General features: G+C 51.7%; 1 protein-coding gene across 1 annotated transcript in view; it reads left to right on the top strand.

Moving 5' to 3' along the window:
- Nucleotides 1-21,817, top strand: part of cacna1ba (calcium voltage-gated channel subunit alpha1 Ba) — a 171,039-nt gene that overhangs the window by 111,960 nt on the left and 37,262 nt on the right. The window contains exons 22-29 of the mRNA XM_088614992.1: nucleotides 3,755-4,624; nucleotides 5,177-5,364; nucleotides 6,028-6,154; nucleotides 7,044-7,173; nucleotides 11,778-11,837; nucleotides 12,384-12,490; nucleotides 21,305-21,401; nucleotides 21,555-21,715. Coding sequence (XP_088471118.1) covers nucleotides 3,755-4,624; nucleotides 5,177-5,364; nucleotides 6,028-6,154; nucleotides 7,044-7,173; nucleotides 11,778-11,837; nucleotides 12,384-12,490; nucleotides 21,305-21,401; nucleotides 21,555-21,715 — 1,740 coding nt within the window. The remainder of the gene's footprint in view (nucleotides 1-3,754; nucleotides 4,625-5,176; nucleotides 5,365-6,027; nucleotides 6,155-7,043; nucleotides 7,174-11,777; nucleotides 11,838-12,383; nucleotides 12,491-21,304; nucleotides 21,402-21,554; nucleotides 21,716-21,817) is intronic.

The raw sequence follows: 21,817 nt of genomic DNA, 5'->3' as shown, positions 1-21,817 counted from the left end.
TTGTTGTTTCATCTTTTCCTCGATACCCTTTTCATCTTAAACATGTCTCAGAAAGCAGCTGTTATTCAGTGTTGGTTACTGAACTCTAAGGCAACCAGGTGCATTTTCAAACAGAGTTATCCTTCTCTTTCTGTTAACCTGAGTTCATACTGCTGTTCACATGACGTTGGTGAATCGGCATTATTGAACACGGAAAAACATCAACACAAACAAGTCATATGGCATTGGTTGGAATCTGCAAAATATAAAACTAAATTTGCTTTCGAATGGAGAACTTGCTGTGCAAAAAGGGATCAAAGAGGAGGCAGACAGGGCAGGGGCACCCTGTTTGGAGAAACTGTGCATTTCCTTCACAACCAGAAAATTAAAAATAAATATATCAGAACAAAGCATGGAATCGGTGGCTACTTTCCTCGCTGTGTTTGGCTGTGTGACAATAACGGAGCTGTGCTGCTGCTTGACACTTGCAGCCGATGAGTGTCAGTCCTCTCTGAATGTTTGAGCCCAAACCATGAGGTTGAGGTGCTCGTCTCTCCCCACGTGATCAATTATAGTGATTGCATTGAGATTTAATTAACCGACGTGCTTACAGTGCTATAACCAATCTGGGTTCTTTTTTTTTTCCAGTATGATAATTTTTTTCAGTTATTTCTATGATGTTTTGCATCTCCTCTGTTGCTCGTTCAAATTCATTTCCTTTGTTTTTTTTGGGTCTGCTCATTTTATTGGTAAGAGTCCTCTCCATCGTGCTAGTCCAAGTCACTCATCTGTACCTTCTTGCCCCTGTAAGAGCATGACTGTCTATAAACTGTGTGCCGTTACTATACTGTATGATACTGTATGTTGTTTTAGGAGTTATGTCTGCTCTCCTGCTCGTCGCGTTTTGAGGTACAGGTACTGCTTAGGATGTACAGTAACAGTGGTGACAGTGTATTTCGAACATCTATATACATTTCTCTTGAAATAATTGTCATTTGTTTTCTTGGAGCAGTACAGACAATGAACTTGACTCCCCTCTATAGTTAATGTCCCTCCTTCACTTCAGCAAGCAGCACTTCAGTGCACTGTAGCCGAGCTGACATCTCAGCCAGTTTCAAAGTAGTGTCAGTGAGGCGGGGGTAAGAGACGCTACAAAGCAAGGCGTTCTTCCAGTGCAGTGCTCCTGTCTTCACAAGGACAGGCAAGGTGGGGAACAGCATACAGCAGCACTGGACTGGAAACGCCCTCTGCAAAATGAGTGAAGTCCTACCTGGGTGTTAGACTGGGCTTTAAGTGCTCTCACCTCCAAAACGTGTGGGAGCTGTTACGGGCGTAACTCAAGATATACAACTAGTAGATCTATATAGTCAAGTAGAAAACAAAGTGCACGCACAGATCCTGGGTCAAGGAACTTGCTAATTTCTTGAAGTAAAGACCCTGGCTGGTATGAAGACCCGCAGGAGTGTGGGGCTCCAGTCCTGGCTCAGATTGCACAGACATTATTCACATAAAGACTGGTCAGTAGCGCAAATAATAATAACTGGCCATCAGTGGTGCCTTCCGGTCATTGAGGAATGCACTAGTCATGCCCATTTAAAGGGAAGGAAAGAGTCCACGTGCCTCCTGAGAGGCACCTGTTGCCTCTGAATTGCAGGGCAGTCCCATTGTCTTGTGTGGCTAGACAGAGGCTGGCATGAATTGTTTGGAAAGTACAATGTTACAAGAGATGTCGAATGGAATAGAAAAGTGCCCACATGTAACTGAAATCAGAACTGCCTGCAGTCTTCCAATGTCTTTCAAGCAAGTTCTGTTTCATAAAACAATTATAATAAAGCAGCAGTGTTTATTATGTAGATGTTGGCAGCACCAAGTGACAAGAAAATGTCATTATATCTTTACAAATACGAAAAATATAGTAGATTAATACACCACTTAGGTTTCTATGAAGTGAATGTTAATTGTAAAGAGCAATGTGTAAGAACAAGACCAGCACTGGCTCAGACCACTGTGTGTTCACTTCTTCACCTGTCACTGGTGCTCTGTGGTTGGCCAACCATGACTAAACCCAAGGAAAAAACATGACAACACAAGTGTGTTCCGAATACAGTGATTAAAACAGCACTGTGGGCCTTTCTCTCTGTTTAAGATCTAAACATCTGTCCTGCTGGCAGAGCTGACCTGACCCCGGAGTTCTGCTTGGCTTGTTTTTCAGTGAAAGATAAATATAACACAGTGCTCTTTGTCTTGAGCTTTCTCACCCTGCTGAATCAGGAAGAGTGCCACAGAAATAAAACATGCTATTTTTTTCCCATTTTGAAGGCAGTGCACACACTGTATCACATGTATAGAGACAGCAGACAGGAAATAAGTCAAGGCTATGATATATCAGAGGCCTTGGCAAATATTTAGCATGGAGTTATTAAAAATTAGTGTGTTCAAGTGGAATTCATTACTTTTACCTGATGGCAATTCTGTGCCAAGAGCAAACATGAGGTACCTCTTGGAGTATTAACAGTAAGTCCAAGAGCAACTCATTGGGTTGTTGGTCAGGACTTCAAACCAAAATTAGATTTTTTACAAGCCTATAAAGCTAGGATGACAGTAACAGATAAGATGGCTGCAGCTGCTCTGTTCTCAGCAGGTCTTCTCTCCCCCTGCTGGTGTGGCAGCAAACTGCAGCGTCAGTCCAACACAGCAATCTGTAGCCCCTGCAGACAGTTCTTTCAGTACAGTGCTGCTGTCAGCCCCCCAGCTGCATGGATCTGTTTTTTTGTCTCTTTAGCTTCTGAATGAAGGGGTGACATTGACATTGGGGGAAGCTAGAGGCCTGCTCCCAAGAGTGCCATTGCAGCCCTTATAAAAGTTGAAATTGGTAAACCATGGTCCAAGCTTAGCAGTGTGTGAACACGCCCTGGGGCAGCATGACGAAGGACAGACAAGCATGGTGAAGGCTGGAGGGGTGTAGCAGAGCATGAGGAGAGCCTTGAGTAATTGGCCAGTCTCTGTGCATAGTGGAGAGGAGGCATGAGAAAAGCATGGTAAGATGTGAATTTACCATGGTGAACTTTTATATGGGTACATCCATGAAGACCATCTTTTAATGGTATTCAAACATAGTATGACTATACAGCTGTGCAGCAGGATCATTGGGCACTATTGAGCATAGTCTGCAGGCATCTTTGCCCTTTAACAGTGGTATGACCTCAGCAGACCAGAAGTCAGGTTTGTTTCTGTTACTTACCCAGTAACAACAATGCATCTTTTATCCAGTGAGAAAACTTAGCTGTAATTGTGTTTAGAATAAGAATTTTTTGTAAATTATGAGTGATTGAAGAAGCTTTGAAATGAGCGTTCCTCTAAAACCTGCAAGAGAAAGAGTTTATGGCTTAGTTTCATCCACCTGACAGGTTTGCGTTACTTAGTTTGAAAAACGACAGCGTGCAAGTTTTGATTGGCATTTGGTAGTGGATGTAAATCGCTAGGGAAGGATTCAGCACAGAAATGAGAAAAATAAGCAGGCACAGGTTCTAGGGTGAGATTGACAAATCAAATGACTTCAAAAACAAAAGCCAGCAGAAATGATGTTGTCATCTGTGAGGCAGCTCGAGGGCCTGGTCTTGCGTTCTAGAGGAGTAGTTTTACAGATGAGACGACCGATCGAAAGGTGGTCTTGACATGGATGAGGGTATTTCACCTCGGTCCATCTGCAAAATGCAAGCAGCCGCAGGCAGCGAGCGAGCAAGCGCTTGCTGACCAGGAATGTGCCCTCCTCCAGCAGGGAGCAGCAGAAGTCGATGAAGTTGATGTCAGTGTGGGAGCAGCGGACCACGCAGATTCGCCGGCACAACCTGCGCGCCAGCTGCGAGGCGCTGTACAGCGAGCTGGACCCCGAGGAGCGAGTCCGCCTGTCCTCCGTGCTGCACCTCCGGCCCGACATGAAGACCCACCTGGACCGGCCGCTTGTGGTGGAGCCGCGGGACGAGTCCCGCGACAACGCGGACGGCGCCAAGCCCGCGGATGGCGCCGCGCCCCCGGACGGGCCCGGACCAGGGCCGGGGGAGGCGACAGACCGGCCGCCGGCCAGAGACGCCGGTGAGCCCGCCGCCCCCCGCAAGCACCACCGGCACCACGACAGGCCGGCCGAGGACAGGCCCGAGCCGGGCAACGAGAACGGGGACACAGGGGGCAGCAGCAACGGCAAGGAGGGCCGGCATCGCTTGCACCACAGCCGCAGCAAAGACCAGGAGGGCCGGGGCAAAGAGGGCAAGGGCGAGAGGAGCCGCAGCAGAGAGGCCGCGAAGAGGCACCATCACCAGGGCCCAGCGGAAGACGGGGGAGGAGGGGAGAAGGAGCACCGCCGGCACTGCAGCCACCGCCAGCCCAAAGAGGGCAACGGCACAGTCAACAACGGGGGCGGCCGCGGCGAGCGCCGGGGCCGGCACAGGGACGGGCCCCGCCCCGCCAACCGGGAGGGCGAGGCCGGAGCTGGGGGAGCCAAGGGGGAGAACGGGGAGCGGCTTGAGAAACGGCACAAGCACCGCAGCAAAACCCAGCCCCCCACCGAGGGGGAGGACCGCAGGGAGAATGGAGAGCGAGAGCCGGAGGGAGATGCGGCGGATAAGGAGCGCAAGAACCACTGTCCGAAGTAAGAACCCAACCCCGGTCAAAATCCCAGCCTGCCCGGAGCAATTCTGAGCAAGCACTGGAGAGCCCAGATCAGCAGTACTACAGGGAGCTCGTGGCGTCCCTCTGGGCTCGATTCTTGGTCCTGTGTCAATGTTCTTGATTTTACATCCCAGTCCCACTCCCACAAAGCAGTCTTACACTAAACAGCTCAGTGGGGACAGAGTAGGGAATACTACATAGGGGGTAAATGTTGTGATCATCATCCCGAGAGACCTTTCGTTGTAGTTCTCGTTAACAAGTTTTTGCTCCTGTCCATCATGGGTCCTTTAGATTTTCTGTTAATGATTGCAATGTGTATATACTGTATATTCTTGATGACTTTGTATATTTATATTGTATATTCTGAGGGTTCTGTTCGCAAAGCACTGTGAGCTGCTCTAGATCTGACACACAGACAGAGTTTTGTTCTGGCTGTGTTGTGGTTGTTCTGCCTGGCGCCTTGAGGTGGGGGGTTCCGCCTGTCTCACCCTTCCGTGCCTGAGGGCTGTCGTTTTCCTCCTCGAACCCGCAGGGAGAAGCAGGCGGACGCGGGGACAAGCGCCCTGGCCACCACCCCGCAGCAGCTGGGCGGGGAGAAGCCCGAGGACTCGGACAACCAGAAGAACGTCAAGCGCACGGCCCAGACAGTCAACAACGCCAGCACCGTCGCCATCCCCTTGACTGTCACAGCCCCCCCAGGAGAGACCACCGTCATCCCCCGTCAGTGTCCCCGCCGCGTCCCAGGGCCTGGGTTGGCGCTCTGTGTAGGGCTGGACACATTACACAACATCACTCCTCATTGACTCTCATAACACTCACTATCTCGTGGTTCGGTGTCACTGAGTTTCCTCTTGATTTAAGCTCATAAGCTTCTGATGAACAATCACAACCATCGTCTCAGGGAAAAAATTACTGTCAGTGCTTACCACATAGACCGTGTGGTGAGGGCTCCCTACTGGTCCTACTAATACCTCTCCCAGTGTGTGCACACCTTCACTGACTTTGTTGATGCTGTTCAAAGAAGCAGTATACTGTATTATGTAGTTTATTCTTCAGTGGTAAAGCTATACTTCCTGCAGACATGTTATAATAAGCTGTTACAGTATTTTTTGAGATGGTGTTGTGATTGTTCGTCAGAAGCTGGCTTGCTCATATAAGAGCAATTGTGGGAACTCTGATGACCACAAGATAGCGACTACTGTGAGAGTTAATGATTGTTGGTGTAACCTACTGTGTCAAGTCCTGCACAGAACAAATACAGAGGCTTTCGTTTTATTGTTACTGAGGGGTTTGTTTCAGAAGGGGAGTCTTGTTGTTCCCATGTGCTAAACCACGTCAGGTGGTCAGCGGGCTTTCACAGTGAGGTCTGCTCGTCCCCTTCAGTGAACAGCATCGACTGTGACACGCTGCCGAAGACCGAGGAGAAGAAGAGCCTGGAAGACATGACCAAGAACGGGCCGAAGCAGATCCTGCCCTACAGCTCCATGTTCGTGTTCAGCCAGACCAACCCGTGAGTGTCCCGGGGGCGTTCTCCCAGCTCCTCTGTCTTGGGTGGGAGCGCTAGAGCCGAAGTGTGGATGTTGGCAGGGAGATGAAATCTCGCCTTTTCTTTGTGCGCTTAGTTTCTCAATAACTATGCTTATTTTGAGTTACTGTGTATTGACTGTGGGACAGCAGTATCTCTCGGGACAGTTTTCCCTTGTTCATTTTTATTCTTTTTAATATAAACGGAGGAGAGGTTACGCGTGACAAGAGGCCATTTGGCCTCCCTACAGTAGCTGATTTGCAGGGAGTTAATTGATCTGAAGATCCCACCCAAGTTCTCGAGAGATGCCAGTGCCTTAGCTTCAGAGACATAACTGGGCACCTTGTTCCACACTCCCGCAACCCTTTGGGTAAAGAAGTACCTGTTTCTCCCATGTGCCTCAGTTTATAATAGTTCTTTCCCTCTAGTTTCCACGCGTGTCATTTCTCTCATCTTTCTACTGTTGATCCTCAAGAGGCCCATTGGCTTGATGTTGTGGATGTGCTCTAAAAGAGGGCTTTAAAAGACAGACCCTTGTGTCTCACTTTAAACTTACAGATGTGGGCTTATAAAGTCAGGATATGTCCTTGATCAGAATTCACAATATAAAGATTGATTTCAGTAGTCTGAGAATTTGTGAGGTCCTTCATATAAGAATAAGGATAACAGCTGAGAAGTGAGATTTTTCAGTTCTGTTTTCAGTTTTTACAAAAATGGTCCGACATTTATTTCATTTCCGCCGACATTCATCAGTACCTATGGATGGTGTAAGACTTACAGACTAAATTTAGAGCACGAGCTGATGAAGGGCTCATGCCCTCCTGTCGGGGGCCGAGTGAGAATCTGCTCTGAGGCTGTGCTGTGCTGTGTGCAGGGTGCGGAGGCTGTGCCACTACATTGTCAACCTGCGCTACTTCGAGATGTGCATCCTGGTGGTGATCGCCATGAGCAGCATCGCCCTGGCCGCCGAGGACCCTGTGCAAGCCGACGCCCCCAGGAACAACGTGAGTCCTGTACAGCGTCCACTCGCGGCCCATCCCAGGACCCCCTGCTCCCATTCTCCCGGCCCCAGGACCCCTTCTCCCATTCTCCCGGCCCCAGGACCCCCGCTCCCATTCTCCCGGCCCCAGGACCCCTCCTCCCATTCTCCCGGCCCCAGGACCCCTGCTCCCATTCTCCCGGCCCCAGGACCCCCGCTCCCATTCTCCAGGCCCCAGGACCCCCTCTCCCATTCTCCCGGCCCCAGGACCCCCTCTCCCATTCTCCCGGCCCCAGGACCCCTCCTCCCATTCTCCCGGCCCCAGGACCCCCTCTCCCATTCTCCCGGCCCCAGGACCCCTCCTCCCATTCTCCCGGCCCCAGGACCCCCGCTCCTATTCTCCCGGCCCCAGGACCCCTCCTCCCATTCTCCCGGCCCCAGGACCCCCGCTCCTATTCTCCCGGCCCCAGGACCCCCGCTCCCATTCTCCCGGCCCCAGGACCCCCTCTCCCATTCTCCCCGGCCCCAGGACCCCCGCTCCCATTCTCCCGGCCCCAGGACCCCCGCTCCCATTCTCCCGGCCCCAGGACCCCCGCTCCCATTCTCCAGGCCCCAGGACCCCCTCTCCCATTCTCCCGGCCCCAGGACCCCCTCTCCCATTCTCCCGGCCCCAGGACCCCTCCTCCCATTCTCCCGGCCCCAGGACCCCCTCTCCCATTCTCCCGGCCCCAGGACCCCTCCTCCCATTCTCCCGGCCCCAGGACCCCCGCTCCTATTCTCCCGGCCCCAGGACCCCTCCTCCCATTCTCCCGGCCCCAGGACCCCCGCTCCCATTCTCCCGGCCCCAGGACCCCCGCTCCCATTCTCCCGGCCCCAGGACCCCTGCTCCCATTCTCCCGGCCCCAGGACCCCCTCTCCCATTCTCCCGGCCCCAGGACCCCCGCTCCCATTCTCCCGGCCCCAGGACCCCCGCTCCCATTCTCCCGGCCCCAAGACCCCCCCTCCCATTCTCCCGGCCCCAGGACCCCTGCTCCCATTCTCCCGGCCCCAGGACCCCTTCTCCCATTCTCCCGGCCCCAGGACCCCCGCTCCCATTCTCCCGGCCCCAGGACCCCCGCTCCCATTCTCCCGGCCCCAGGACCCCCGCTCCCATTCTCCCGGCCCCAGGACCCCCGCTCCCATTCTCCCGGCCCCAGGACCCCCGCTCCCATTCTCCCGGCCCCAGGACCCCCGCTCCCATTCTCCCGGCCCCAGGACCCCCGCTCCCATTCTCCCGGCCCCAGGACCCCCGCTCCCATTCTCCCGGCCCCAGGACCCCCGCTCCCATTCTCCCGGCCCCAGGACCCCCGCTCCCATTCTCCAGGCCCCAGGACCCCCTCTCCCATTCTCCCGGCCCCAGGACCCCCGCTCCTATTCTCCCGGCCCCAGGACCCCCGCTCCCATTCTCCCGGCCCCAGGACCCCCTCTCCCATTCTCCCGGCCCCAGGACCCCCTCTCCCATTCTCCCGGCCCCAGGACCCCCGCTCCTATTCTCCCGGCCCCAGGACCCCCGCTCCCATTCTCCCGGCCCCAGGACCCCCTCTCCCATTCTCCCGGCCCCAGGACCCCCTCTCCCATTCTCCCGGCCCCAGGACCCCCTCTCCCATTCTCCCGGCCCCAGGACCCCCCCTCCCATTCTCCCGGCCCCAGGACCCCCGCTCCCATTCTCCCGGCCCCAGGACCCCACCTCCCATTCTCCAGGCCCCAGGACCCCTGCTCCCATTCTCCCGGCCCCAGGACCCCCTCTCCCATTCTCCCGGCCCCAGGACCCCCGCTCCTATTCTCCAGGCCCCAGGACCCCCGCTCCCATTCTCCAGGCCCCAGGACCCCTGCTCCCATTCTCCCGGCCCCAGGACCCCCTCTCCCATTCTCCCGGCCCCAGGACCCCCGCTCCCATTCTCCCGGCCCCAGGACCCCCGCTCCTATTCTCCAGGCCCCAGGACCCCCGCTCCCATTCTCCAGGCCCCAGGACCCCTGCTCCCATTCTCCCGGCCCCAGGACCCCCTCTCCCATTCTCCCGGCCCCAGGACCCCCGCTCCCATTCTCCCGGCCCCAGGACCCCTGCTCCCATTCTCCCGGCCCCAGGACCCCTGCTCCCATTCTCCCGGCCCCAGGACCCCCGCTCCCATTCTCCAGGCCCCAGGACCCCTGCTCCCATTCTCCCGGCCCCAGGACCCCCTCTCCCATTCTCCCGGCCCCAGGACCCCCGCTCCCATTCTCCAGGCCCCAGGACCCCTGCTCCCATTCTCCAGGCCCCAGGACCCCCTCTCCCATTCTCCCGGCCCCAGGACCCCTGCTCCCATTCTCCCGGCCCCAGGACCCCTCCTCCCATTCTCCCCGGCCCCAGGACCCCCTCTCCCATTCTCCCGGCCCCAGGACCCCCGCTCCCATTCTCCCGGCCCCAGGACCCCCTCTCCCATTCTCCCGGCCCCAGGACCCCCTCTCCTATTCTCCCGGCCCCAGGACCCCCTCTCCCATTCTCCCGGCCCCAGGACCCCCGCTCCTATTCTCCCGGCCCCAGGACCCCCTCTCCCATTCTCCCGGCCCCAGGACCCCTGCTCCCATTCTCCCGGCCCCAGGACCCCCGCTCCTATTCTCCCGGCCCCAGGACCCCTGCTCCCATTCTCCCGGCCCCAGGACCCCCTCTCCCATTCTCCCGGCCCCAGGACCCCTGCTCCTATTCTCCCGGCCCCAGGACCCCCTCTCCCATTCTCCCGGCCCCAGGACCCCCTCTCCCATTCTCCCGGCCCCAGGACCCCCTCTCCCATTCTCCCGGCCCCAGGACCCCCTCTCCCATTCTCCCGGCCCCAGGACCCCCTCTCCCATTCTCCCGGCCCCAGGACCCCCGCTCCCATTCTCCAGGCCCCAGGACCCCCGCTCCCATTCTCCCGGCCCCAGGACCCCCGCTCCTATTCTCCAGGCCCCAGGACCCCCGCTCCCATTCTCCAGGCCCCAGGACCCCTGCTCCCATTCTCCCGGCCCCAGGACCCCCTCTCCCATTCTCCCGGCCCCAGGACCCCCGCTCCCATTCTCCCGGCCCCAGGACCCCCGCTCCTATTCTCCAGGCCCCAGGACCCCCGCTCCCATTCTCCAGGCCCCAGGACCCCTGCTCCCATTCTCCCGGCCCCAGGACCCCCTCTCCCATTCTCCCGGCCCCAGGACCCCCGCTCCCATTCTCCCGGCCCCAGGACCCCTGCTCCCATTCTCCCGGCCCCAGGACCCCCGCTCCCATTCTCCCGGCCCCAGGACCCCCGCTCCCATTCTCCCGGCCCCAGGACCCCCTCTCCCATTCTCCCGGCCCCAGGACCCCCGCTCCCATTCTCCAGGCCCCAGGACCCCCCCTCCCATTCTCCCGGCCCCAGGACCCCCTCTCCCATTCTCCCGGCCCCAGGACCCCCGCTCCCATTCTCCAGGCCCCAGGACCCCTGCTCCCATTCTCCAGGCCCCAGGACCCCCTCTCCCATTCTCCCGGCCCCAGGACCCCTGCTCCCATTCTCCCGGCCCCAGGACCCCTCCTCCCATTCTCCCCGGCCCCAGGACCCCCTCTCCCATTCTCCCGGCCCCAGGACCCCCGCTCCCATTCTCCCGGCCCCAGGACCCCCTCTCCCATTCTCCCGGCCCCAGGACCCCCTCTCCTATTCTCCCGGCCCCAGGACCCCCTCTCCCATTCTCCCGGCCCCAGGTTCCCCGCTCCCATTCTCCCGGCCCCAGGACCCCCGCTCCCATTCTCCCGGCCCCAGGACCCCCGCTCCCATTCTCCCGGCCCCAGGACCCCCGCTCCCATTCTCCCGGCCCCAGGACCCCCTCTCCCATTCTCCAGGCCCCAGGACCCCCTCTCCCATTCTCCCCGGCCCCAGGACCCCCGCTCCCATTCTCCCGGCCCCAGGACCCCCGCTCCCATTCTCCCGGCCCCAGGACCCCCGCTCCCATTCTCCCGGCCCCAGGACCCCCGCTCCTATTCTCCCGGCCCCAGGACCCCCGCTCCCATTCTCCCGGCCCCAGGACCCCCGCTCCTATTCTCCCGGCCCCAGGACCCCCGCTCCCATTCTCCCGGCCCCAGGACCCCCTCTCCCATTCTCCCGGCCCCAGGACCCCCGCTCCTATTCTCCCGGCCCCAGGACCCCCGCTCCTATTCTCCCGGCCCCAGGACCCCCGCTCCTATTCTCCCGGCCCCAGGACCCCCGCTCCTATTCTCCCGGCCCCAGGACCCCCATATGCAGTCTTTTGCATTGTGTGTGGCCAGACCTAAACACCCATACTGAGAGGAGGTTTCCCATCCTAGTCCTGGGGTTTTCTGGTTTTCATTTCAGCAGTGCCCTGTATCCCTTGATTGAACCATTGAATTAATTTGTTGAGGTCACGTAACCTATAATCTTACAGCTCTCCAGGTTAGATGTACAGAACAGTTCCATTCTGAAAATGCCTCTTTCAAAAAAAGGCAATTTAACATTTAACATATTTAATATATTTTACATTTTTCTATGCAGCTTTTTGATTAATTCACATTGTTTAAACAGCTCATATTGGTATATTGGCATGCAGATATGATTTTTTCCTTCGAGTTGTATCATATTTACCTTTTTCATCCAGGTGCTCAAATATTTGGATTACGTCTTTACGGGAGTGTTCACATTTGAGATGGTGATTAAGGTGAGTAGTGTGTGGTGTGTGATTATTACTGATTTTAATTATTGTAAGTATTACCTTGGCTCACCTTTCACCTTCCACTGTGTCCTGCCCCTCTGCTTTTTACTGCGGCGTTAGTACAGTATCATGCCGTGTGTTGAACACTTCTCCCAGAAAATCTTAGAGTGTTTTCAGCCTTGCAGCCTGAGAGAAACTGGCATGATTGCCAGTAAGATGTAGAGCTGCACAGTTTCCCACTTTAGCCTCACATTCTGACAAAAAGTCTTTCATGAAGTCGGCCTCAGGAAGGTTTCTGGGCACGTTTTTAATTTGGTTTAGCGGAATAGAAGCTGTCTGTCTCAGATATTTTTCAGGAGATGTGTTTTCTGATGGCTTGATTTTTATAACATATACAGTAACATTAACAAGAAATAAATCTTTTAATCAGTTTTTAACGTAGTGATTTGGAACTCCTCAGTGTCTGAAAAGATGGGAACACAGACAGGATTCCTACCCAGAAGAACTGCCTGCCTGTTGTAATTAAAGCTTGCCCTGTTGTCGTTTTTGAAGATGATCGATCTGGGTTTGCTCCTCCACCCTGGATCGTACTTCAGGGACCTTTGGAACATCCTGGACTTCATAGTTGTCAGTGGTGCTTTGGTGGCCTTTGCTTTTTCGTAAGTAAAATCTTCTCTCTCTATATATTTATGCCTGGAGGTTGCAGGCGTTTGCCCTGATGTGAGTTCTGGGAGACCGGAGTGGCTCAGGCTGACACACTAATAACAACAAAAAAATCGATTGGGGGTGGATGAAGATATCGGTAAAATGGGTTTTACCTTAAAGATGAAATGTCCACTTGTATTCTGTTGCAAACAACCACTTGGTAGGACCTTGTCAAGAACATATCTGCACTTCACTTTAAGTGTGCAGTTACTTGGTACCTACATTTTTACTTACTCACAATTACATTGTGTGTGTGTAAATAAATGAATAATTTCTTTTTTATGCAAATTAATATATAATTGTATGAATATGTAATCATTGTCCTTTAGAGGGGTGGCGCTGTGGCCTCGCAGCTCTGGGGCCCTGGGTTCACTTCTGGACCTGGGGTGCTTTCTGTGTGGAGTTGGTATTTCACCCTTTTTGTCAGGTGCTCCGGCTTTCCCGCGGCCCTGAACTGGATATAGTGGCTAGAAAATGGGTGGATATTCTGTAGAGACAAGATATTAAAAAATATGATCCCACTTGCCGATGGTTGTGAAGTTCTGTCATCTTACAGTAACTCCGCTTCTCGTCAGAGATGGGAGTCTGTACCCTTTGTTGAAATGAATAATGAATTGCTTTTCAGTGTCACCTGTATTTCTCCTCCTCTCTGTTCTTTTAATGGCACATGTGAGATGGTCTGCTGGCCATGCTGCTTGGCTCAGAACATCCTCCAGAAGCTTTTCATGTTCAGCTGCAGCGGTTGATGAAACCCCCGGCGCCCCAGGTTCCAAGAAAAGAGACTAACAGATTCTCTATAGAAGGAACAACTTCCGTTCATGTCAGGCACACAGTTTCACACTACATGCAAAACATCCATCTGTTCTATTGACTTCAGAGCAATCTGTCTGCAGCCTCACCGCTGGTGAAAATATCAGATGATAACTTCAGAGATACAGATTTCATGGGATTGATTATATCAAAATGTCCTGCCCAGTACCACACTGCCACCTATTGACCAGCCCAATTGTTGCCTCTTGCCTGTGTGCTATTAACTTCTGTATATTAACCTTCTCTGTTTTTGCTACCCTGCTCTTACTTTTTACCAGGTTCTGACAAATGGAAAAAGGGTTTAGGAGCAGGGAAAGATCTGAGCACACATTTTGGTCTTCTCCGATGATCTGTTTTGATCGGGCCTGGAATATTAAGCCTCATGTTCGGGAGGCATTTGATAATAAAAAGTTCTTCGGCAGTAGACTTCATGAGTGCATATAGGCTACCACACATCCTCTCACGAAGGCACACCCGATGTGCCTGAGCTCGCCTCCGGCTGCTCAAGTTTGACTTGAATGAGCCTTCTGCTGACTAATGTGCGTATCATTTCAGTAACAACCAGTAAGGCAATAGACTGAAGGCCAGCTGCCTGTGGATATTTGCAGCACTTCAGTTCTGTAATTGGGAAGGTATAAATGACAGACGTTATCTTGTATTTGCGAGAAGACTGTGCAGAGTGTTCGCATACGAATGGCTCAGACAGTGCAAGAGGCTGGGCTGTGCTTGTGTGCTTCTCTCTTCTCTCCTTCTCTCTCACTGTCCTGTGATGGTAAGTGTGAGTTTGTTACCTGGTGCTGTGGAGTTTTGTACATAACGAATTCTGACTCTTCTTCTGCTTCCTTGTTGCTGGACCTTGTGCAGGAGCTTCATGGGGTAATGCACTCATACTCTTCTGCCTGTCACTGTCTGGGCACACCACTAGGGGGAGTATGCTCACCCTCCTCCAGTCGCTGACCACAGCATGCGGTCTCTCGTGCAGCCCCATGGTCACCTGTCCATCTGGCTTCGCCTCATTCATTCGCCTGTGTGTCCTGCCCCTTCGCCTTTCACAGGGGCGTTAGCGCTAACAGGAGAGATGGAATTGCAAAGTGTTTTTGAGGATGTAAAACATTTTTTCTCTAGTGTGTTTATTTTCTGAGGTACAAACTGAAGCCACTCATTTTTGCATGTTTAGCAAAGTAGTAGTTGCTTTGTTAATAAGCACTCATTTACCACAATGCTTGGAATCTCAATTAAATACTACAGCTGTAGTAATGTGATTACAGAAAAACCTTACAGACTGTGGGACTTTTAACTCTGTAAGCTCAGCCTGATGTATTTAGGGGCACTGGCACCCTAACTTTTAAATGTGTATTAGACAGTTATGTGGTACAGCGTTGGTTGGAAAAAACAAACCTGATGCCTTCCAGTGACATCTTTGTTCATATGCAAAATGTCTAAGCCTTTTGATGATGTAAATGAGGCAAGACCCCCGTCACATGACAGGGGTCGTAAGCCTTGATCTTGGCACAGGTGAGATACTTCACAGCTCAGAGAGAAAAATTACGTATCCAGTTCAGAGCAATAGGCCATTGCTGTAACTCAAGGGGGTTCTCTGACCATGATGAAAGCCAGGTTACATCTACCTGTAGCACAAACTGTCAAGAGATTAAACTGACATAAATGAGAACAGTGAAATGTGGAAACCAAGTCTGCATGTGAAGAGTTAATGTCGGGTTTCTGTACCTCAGAACAGGAATAGTAACCAACTAAATGTTCAAGAACCTAAGTCCCACGTGTCTCAGTGTGAATCAGAGGCCATAAGAAGCATCACACTCAACATACACTTTCCAGGCTTAGTCTAAACCTGACAGTATGTCTCAGGATGCATGTGAAGATGTGCTTTCATGCTGCAGAAGCATATTGTTAAGAACTGATCGATGCCTGTTATAAGCTGTAGATCAGTGCCAACGACACCAAGAATAAAAATAATTCATACCTTATTAATAATTCAGTAATTCAAAGCATAAAGCAAGGAATCAGCATTTCTGAAGGGCAGCCTCTCCGTTGACAGAGTTCTGGTGCACCGCTGTTGGACTTGTTGGGAGCATCTGGTCTGTGGTTGGCTGATGGCTTGACTTCTGTGGCAGTCGCACCCTGTGCAGTTCACACCACAATCACCACCTCTGCACAGAACGTCGCTGCGTTCCTTCATGTCTTCATGGAATTCGTCCGTCTTTCCGCTGTTTCCGGGGGAACAGCACGGGCCCCAACAGTCACACCATTCCATAAATCCCCAGTCAGGTCCTGAATCAGACATTGTCTGCCGCAGTAGCTGACTCACAGGGCTCTGCGAGAGCTCTAGTGGCGATCGGTGTGAGGGAGGTGCACGAAGCCACTTCCTGCACAATTCAGTGACCTCTGTACTGTACGTCTGTGGGCTCATTCTGTCCATTTTCAGTCGATGTCTTTTTACATGAACAGGGACGTGTTTTTTTTTATGATCCATCTTCCATTTGTAGTCAAACGTATACCATTTATAATATCCAGTGTACTGCATGTAACCTCACGTGTCATTGTTACGTTTTCATTTTCCGTGATTCGTTTTTTTCAGCTCTTTAATCTTGTGTAGTTCTGAAGTCTTTCGGAGTGTGTGATAAATCTGTTGTGTAAGACTCCAGAATCCTCCTCGGTCGGCTGTCTTTGGTTTTACGCTGTCGCAGAGAGAACTGGCTGTCAGAAGAGATCATATTAGACTCTTGATTTCTGTGTCAGCTCACAGCGTAAACTGTAGTTTAACAGAGTGAGGACAAGACTGTCAGAATCTAAAGGGATTTTTCCTCAGTGGACAGAACGGTATTTTTAAAAATTTGTTTTCTGTATAGCTTCCATAGAACTCACAGCCTGTAATGCAAATTAATAGCAAATAATAATAATAATTATTATAATTATTTAAGTGACACTAGTTCAGAAATCACTAAAGTCTTCCTTTAAAAAGTTGTCTCCCTATTATTTGAATTTATTTGTGTCTTATAACTAGGACAGCTTCTTCACCCATATCTTATTCCTTATATAATTCCTTACGTGTCTTACAATGTTTTCTGAATGTCTTACATTACAGCGTTTAACTGTGAATCTTCACTCTAGGGGCAGTCATTTTCCAATATCATTACAATTAATCTGGTTTAATTTCAGTCTGTTTATTTCTGCCTATGTAGCTATTTGTATGTTGATGTCTGTGCAGCGGTTTGTAATTTCTTCCTGTACTTTTCTTTGTTTGTTCTTTGTTGACGCTCCCCTGCTTTTAGATCGCACCAAACCGTCACCAGGTGGGGCCCTCCCAGAACCCCCCCTCGTCCTCACTAGCCAGGACCGCGCCCCCTCTCCTTTCTGTGTTGCCCCTCTCCTCTACACAGCAGGAGGTGCAGCCAGGCACTCTGAGAGCTTTCCATTGACACCCCAGTGTGTCACTCTCTTTCTAGAAGCTGTGTAGCCTTGACAGATTTTGAGAAAAAGGAGCACAAATTCAAAACGGGGCGGCCAGGAGCCCGCTTGAGGGGAGCCCTGGATGGATCTGCAGGTGGATCTGCTGTTTGTGCAGTGGGAGCCACTCGCCTCCCTCCCTCCCTCCCTTGTGGACAGCTGCTGCTCCACTGTGTGGGCGCTGCCTCCCTCTTCCCTTAAGGGAGAAGAGACATATTGTCGTGGGAATAGACACTTCTCGGTACTTTCAGAGACACTTTCTGACAACTCGCTGTACGAGAAAGGAGAGGAGTTCTCTGCTTGGACCAAGATGCCCCGGCAGAGGCTCACAGCTGGCCCCCTGCCTCCGGAGTCGGGCCGGGCTTCAGCCGGCTGGGGTTCGGATCCTCAGTGAATCCAGGGACTCGCCTGCTGCCTGCGGGCCTGGCTTTGGAGGGCCGTCACTCAGGATGTCTCCTGGAGCCGAGGCAGGCTCTGCTGTGGGCGAGAGGAAGAGAAGGTCCTGCTTTGTGTTGTGGCGGAGGACATCTGCTCCTCCCCCTCCTTCCCGGCGAAGTGGTACGAGGATCTTGGCAGCAAAGGCAAACTGGCGCTGTTGGTGATCCAGAAACTGGGGGGGCGTAGAAAGTACAGCATAACAATGGGTGATTCCAGAGTTTAACAAAAAAACTTTAATGTGCAATATGCTCCAAGGGGGGTCTTGTAGCTCCTCTTCACTCTTTTACAGTAGGTCTTCAAGGGGTAGAGAGTCCCCCAAAGCAGGCCCTCCGTGTTGAGTCCTGAGTGAAAAGGGTGTTCTTTCCTGGGTGATTTTTTTCCCCCCATTCCTCGCTTTCCATGTGCTTCATTTCCCCAAGACGAAGACTGACACCCCCCCTCTTTTCAAGCCTCCTTCTCCTCCTCCTCTTCTGACTGAGGTAGGCTGACTTGCCGCTGGGGATGTAGGAGGTGTGAGACCAGACAGGCCCTGGACAGAGAAGAGCAACAGGCAAGGAGAGCCTGGGGAAGGAGGACCCGCTGGGAACCTCTGGTACTCTTCGTCCTGCCAGATGAGATTCCAGACCCAGGACCCAGGGCATTGAAGCCGTCCCTGAAGATGGAAGAGGTTTCAGAAATGAATTGTCTCTTTAACTGGTGTCCCCTTGTCTGGATCAATCACAGCAGAAAAACTTTAGTGTGAAGAGTGCTTGAATGTGGAATTCACAAATTCAGATGGTCACTGTTATCTGCGTAATTAAGAGAAGGACAGCAGTAAGCAGCAAAAGACCACTCAAACTCCTGTGGGGACCACGTCCTGAGATGTCTTCAAGGGCTCCTCCCTCCTCCATCTGATTAACTGCCCCTGTGTGACACAAGGCGGACAGTTTCCTATCCTGCTGCAGAGATGGACTGAGAACAGGCGTCCTCGGGTGGGAGTTGGCTGGAGTTTGCTGTCAATGCTAAAAGCCTCTCTTTTCCTCTTCACGGGGCTTCTTTGGAAAGCTATCAGAGTGCCATTGCTGTGTGTTGTCTGATTTCTAACCACTGGCCCTACTCACTGTGCGAGCATGCTAGACTAATGTGCATCAGAGCATGGTGATTTTGCATGCTGGTGTAGTAGACCTAGAAAACCAAGTGAAATGACCACACCATGATGTATGTGGCCATAATGCCGTGTCTGGGCAGCCCACTCTGGATCTGTAGAAGAAGGCTCCTGCCCTGAAACATAAGCCTTTCATGTAGTATTTATGTTATATAAGTCAAAACAACAAGAGGATGAATTTCGGTAAGTTGCGAGTCCCTTGTATCATACAGAGCAGAGTCTTGTTGAGCCCAGTGCGCTCAGGACTTGATCACAAACAGTCAGCGTGGAAAAAGCACTATTCTGCAAAAATTGATGTCTTTAGGCGAAGGCTGACCTTTTCAGAACAGTCTGTTGTAGTTGGCGTTTTAAATTTGTATTCTTTTTGCCGCAGAAAAAAAAGGTTCTGTTTTTTGGAGATTTGCTCATCCGGTGTTTGGAAGCTCACACTTCTGGTGACAGCCCGAACCAGTAGCTCTTCTGGGTGCAGGAGGGGGTTGCTTGTGTGCTACTCTTATCCTATGTGTGCTGACAGGATTCTGCCTTTTTCTGAAGAAACAGTTACGATCGGCCGAATACTGTGTCTGTGCAAGAGCCACCTGAGGCAGGGCCGTCTGCCTACTGGAGGACAGCTTTGTGCCCAATCTGGCCCCTGTAGTTCCACTGCCCCCAGACCACAGCTCTCAGAGAATAATCCCTCTGGGGTCTGCGTGCCAGCTTCTCTCTGTTCAGCTCAACAAGTTTGAAGAGGCCTGGAGCAGAGCAGTGGACCGTAAGAGCTAGCCAGGTTGGCCCAGGACCCTGAGACCTAACATCAGGCATGCAAAGGGCGATGTCCCACAGCCACTGAGCCCCTGGGGCTTCAGCCACATTTCTCTAGAGGGATGATTGGATCAGAAGCTGTACTGATCCTCATGTCTCGATATATTCAGTGTAAAACATCAGGGAGAAACTCTAAGGTTTCTAAAGCGAGATCCAGCAGCGCACACTGTAGAAAATAAGGAAAACTCTGTCCATTGCTTAGATCTTTATGAAAGTGGTTGAAATCGTCAGTGTTGGCGTGTTGTAGTCAGTAGGTTGTTAACAGCCGCATGCTCCATGCGGTTCCCAGGGTTAATGACTACCATTAACATGAAACATCACAAACAGTGCCGTCGTCCTTCTTAATTGACATCGTCGTTAGATTCAAATTAAGGCACCGCGGTTTCTCAGAGACTAGCTTTATCATGATGGCATGTTGACAAGGGCAGACTAGATCCTGCACCGCGCAGAAGGCTGAGTTTGTTTGTTGTTCAGTTCAGTTTAATTTGTTCACTTGGAGCGATCCAGACTTGTTCACTCGTATACAGTATGAACCCCAGAGAGCGAGTGAGACTCGACAGTGTTGTGGGTTTTGCTTGTCCACAAGCATCACAGGAGCCTCGTAGGTGATAATCTGGAGGTTGTTGTCCCTGTCCAGCCCGTGTGCAGTCGAATGAAGATGCGAAGGTGTTCTGCCTGAGAGTCTGTAAGGTTGGACTGAACAGCAGTGGAATGCAAAACATTTGTGCTTCTCTTACACATTCGGAAAGCGTTATCGCCATGGAAAATTCATGGTTAAAATGATGTAGTAAATATTTTATCTAACACTTGTGATGAGGATAATCCTGGGTTTTCTAGATTTTTTTTAAAGTATTTTTGTGTAAACTTCTATCATCTTGATTTTCCTCACAGTATACCCTTTTTAATTCTAAGTCTAAATAACCATTTGTTTTACTTTGAAATTGTACCTTTGCAGGTATTTTTGTGTTGCTTGTGTCTTCACCCTCTCAGCTTTGTAGCTTATTGTCAGAGGTGTTATGATTATCAGATACAAAAAACAGAGAAAAACCAGGGTCCCTTGGAAGAAACTCACATCCCGCTGTTGGGTGTTTCTTTTTATCTGATGTTCACTTGCCTGTTATTCTACAGAAACTCAAAACCACTGTCTATGTATATGAATCGCGTTTTGTTGTGTAGATGAATAGTGTATAGTGTTTAATCATGACATAGATATAGTCCAATTCCAATAGTATTCCAGACTTACAGATAGTCGGTTTCTGTAGAATAATGTTTACTACCATGCATGCATTAACTGCAGAATATGTCACGTTAACCCATGTAATCAATCCAGAATTACATGACTGTACAAAGGAGCATGGTCTGGATAGTCATGTGACTAGTCAGTGGAGGGTCTGAGAGCATTAGCAGGGTTAAGCTCTAGGATGCACAGGTGTGATCAGTCCTTCATCACAAAGGTAATATATATAATAAAGCCATGTAAAGGATGTTTTTTATTGTAATTGTTTTAGAAATCGAGCATCACATACATGTAGAATGTATGTAAATCTTAAGCATAGAATGTTACATTGTGCTGAAATCTCTAATGCAATCAGATACTTTTCTGTGTATTTGAGATGTAGTCTTAACATGGCAAGGCCATGCTCTCGCAGGCTGACATTGGAACACTTTACAATGCCGACATATTGTTGCAGTAGAGCAGGTAAAGAATCCTTTAGATGAGAGTTCTTTACAGTGTTGCTCCTGTTGTTTCCCTCCTAGAATCTGATACTGTATAACTTTAAAACAGAGGTACATGTTCAGTGTGACGAGATTCGCCTTCACCTTCAATGCATGCATTGTGCCCAAAATAATTTTATAACTTTAATGTAAATGTTTTGAAATGATACAACAATTTGCACCTGCTTTTCTAATCCGCGATTAGCTGCTTTTAGCAGTCGCTAGCCGTTGCCACACCCTGCAGGTTTTTAAAATTCACTACAGCCGAGTGTGTTTACTGCAGTTAACATTCACAGTAAAGTTTGCCGTTGCTGTCACACTGAGCGGTACAGCTCTCCTGCACCGTGCTCCTTCTGCGCAAAGACTAAGATCCCTGTGTGCTTGTTCTGTATAGAGGGACCAAAGGGAAGGATATCAACACCATTAAGTCCCTGCGTGTGCTCAGAGTGCTGCGTCCCCTGAAGACCATCAAGAGGCTGCCTAAACTGAAGGTACCGTCAGGACACATGGAGCACCAGCGACTGGAGACTGATTGTTAAAATATTTATCCCAGAAACCCGCTTCTCAGACACCTGGGTGGGGGTGGAAAAGGTTTAGAAAAGGTGCCTTTATCTTTCCCGTCCAACATGTCTCGCTCCCTCCAGGCTGTGTTCGACTGCGTGGTGAACTCCCTGAAGAACGTGCTGAACATCCTCATCGTCTACATGCTCTTCATGTTCATCTTTGCTGTCATCGCGGTGCAGCTCTTCAAGGGCAAGTTCTTCTACTGCACCGACGAGTCCAAGGAGCTGAAGAAGGACTGCAGGTAACGGCCTGGACCTCTGCTCTGGCTCTGGCGTGCTCCTCTCTTCTGCTTTCGCTGTTCGCTCTTCTCCTGCTTGATCTTCTCCAAAGCTGCCCGTTCGCA

This window comes from Lepisosteus platostomus, chromosome 21, assembly GCF_059453375.1.
Source record: "Lepisosteus platostomus isolate fLepPlt1 chromosome 21, fLepPlt1.hap1, whole genome shotgun sequence".
Taxonomy (NCBI): domain Eukaryota; kingdom Metazoa; phylum Chordata; class Actinopteri; order Semionotiformes; family Lepisosteidae; genus Lepisosteus; species Lepisosteus platostomus.
This window is presented reverse-complemented; position numbering and strand designations above follow the sequence as displayed.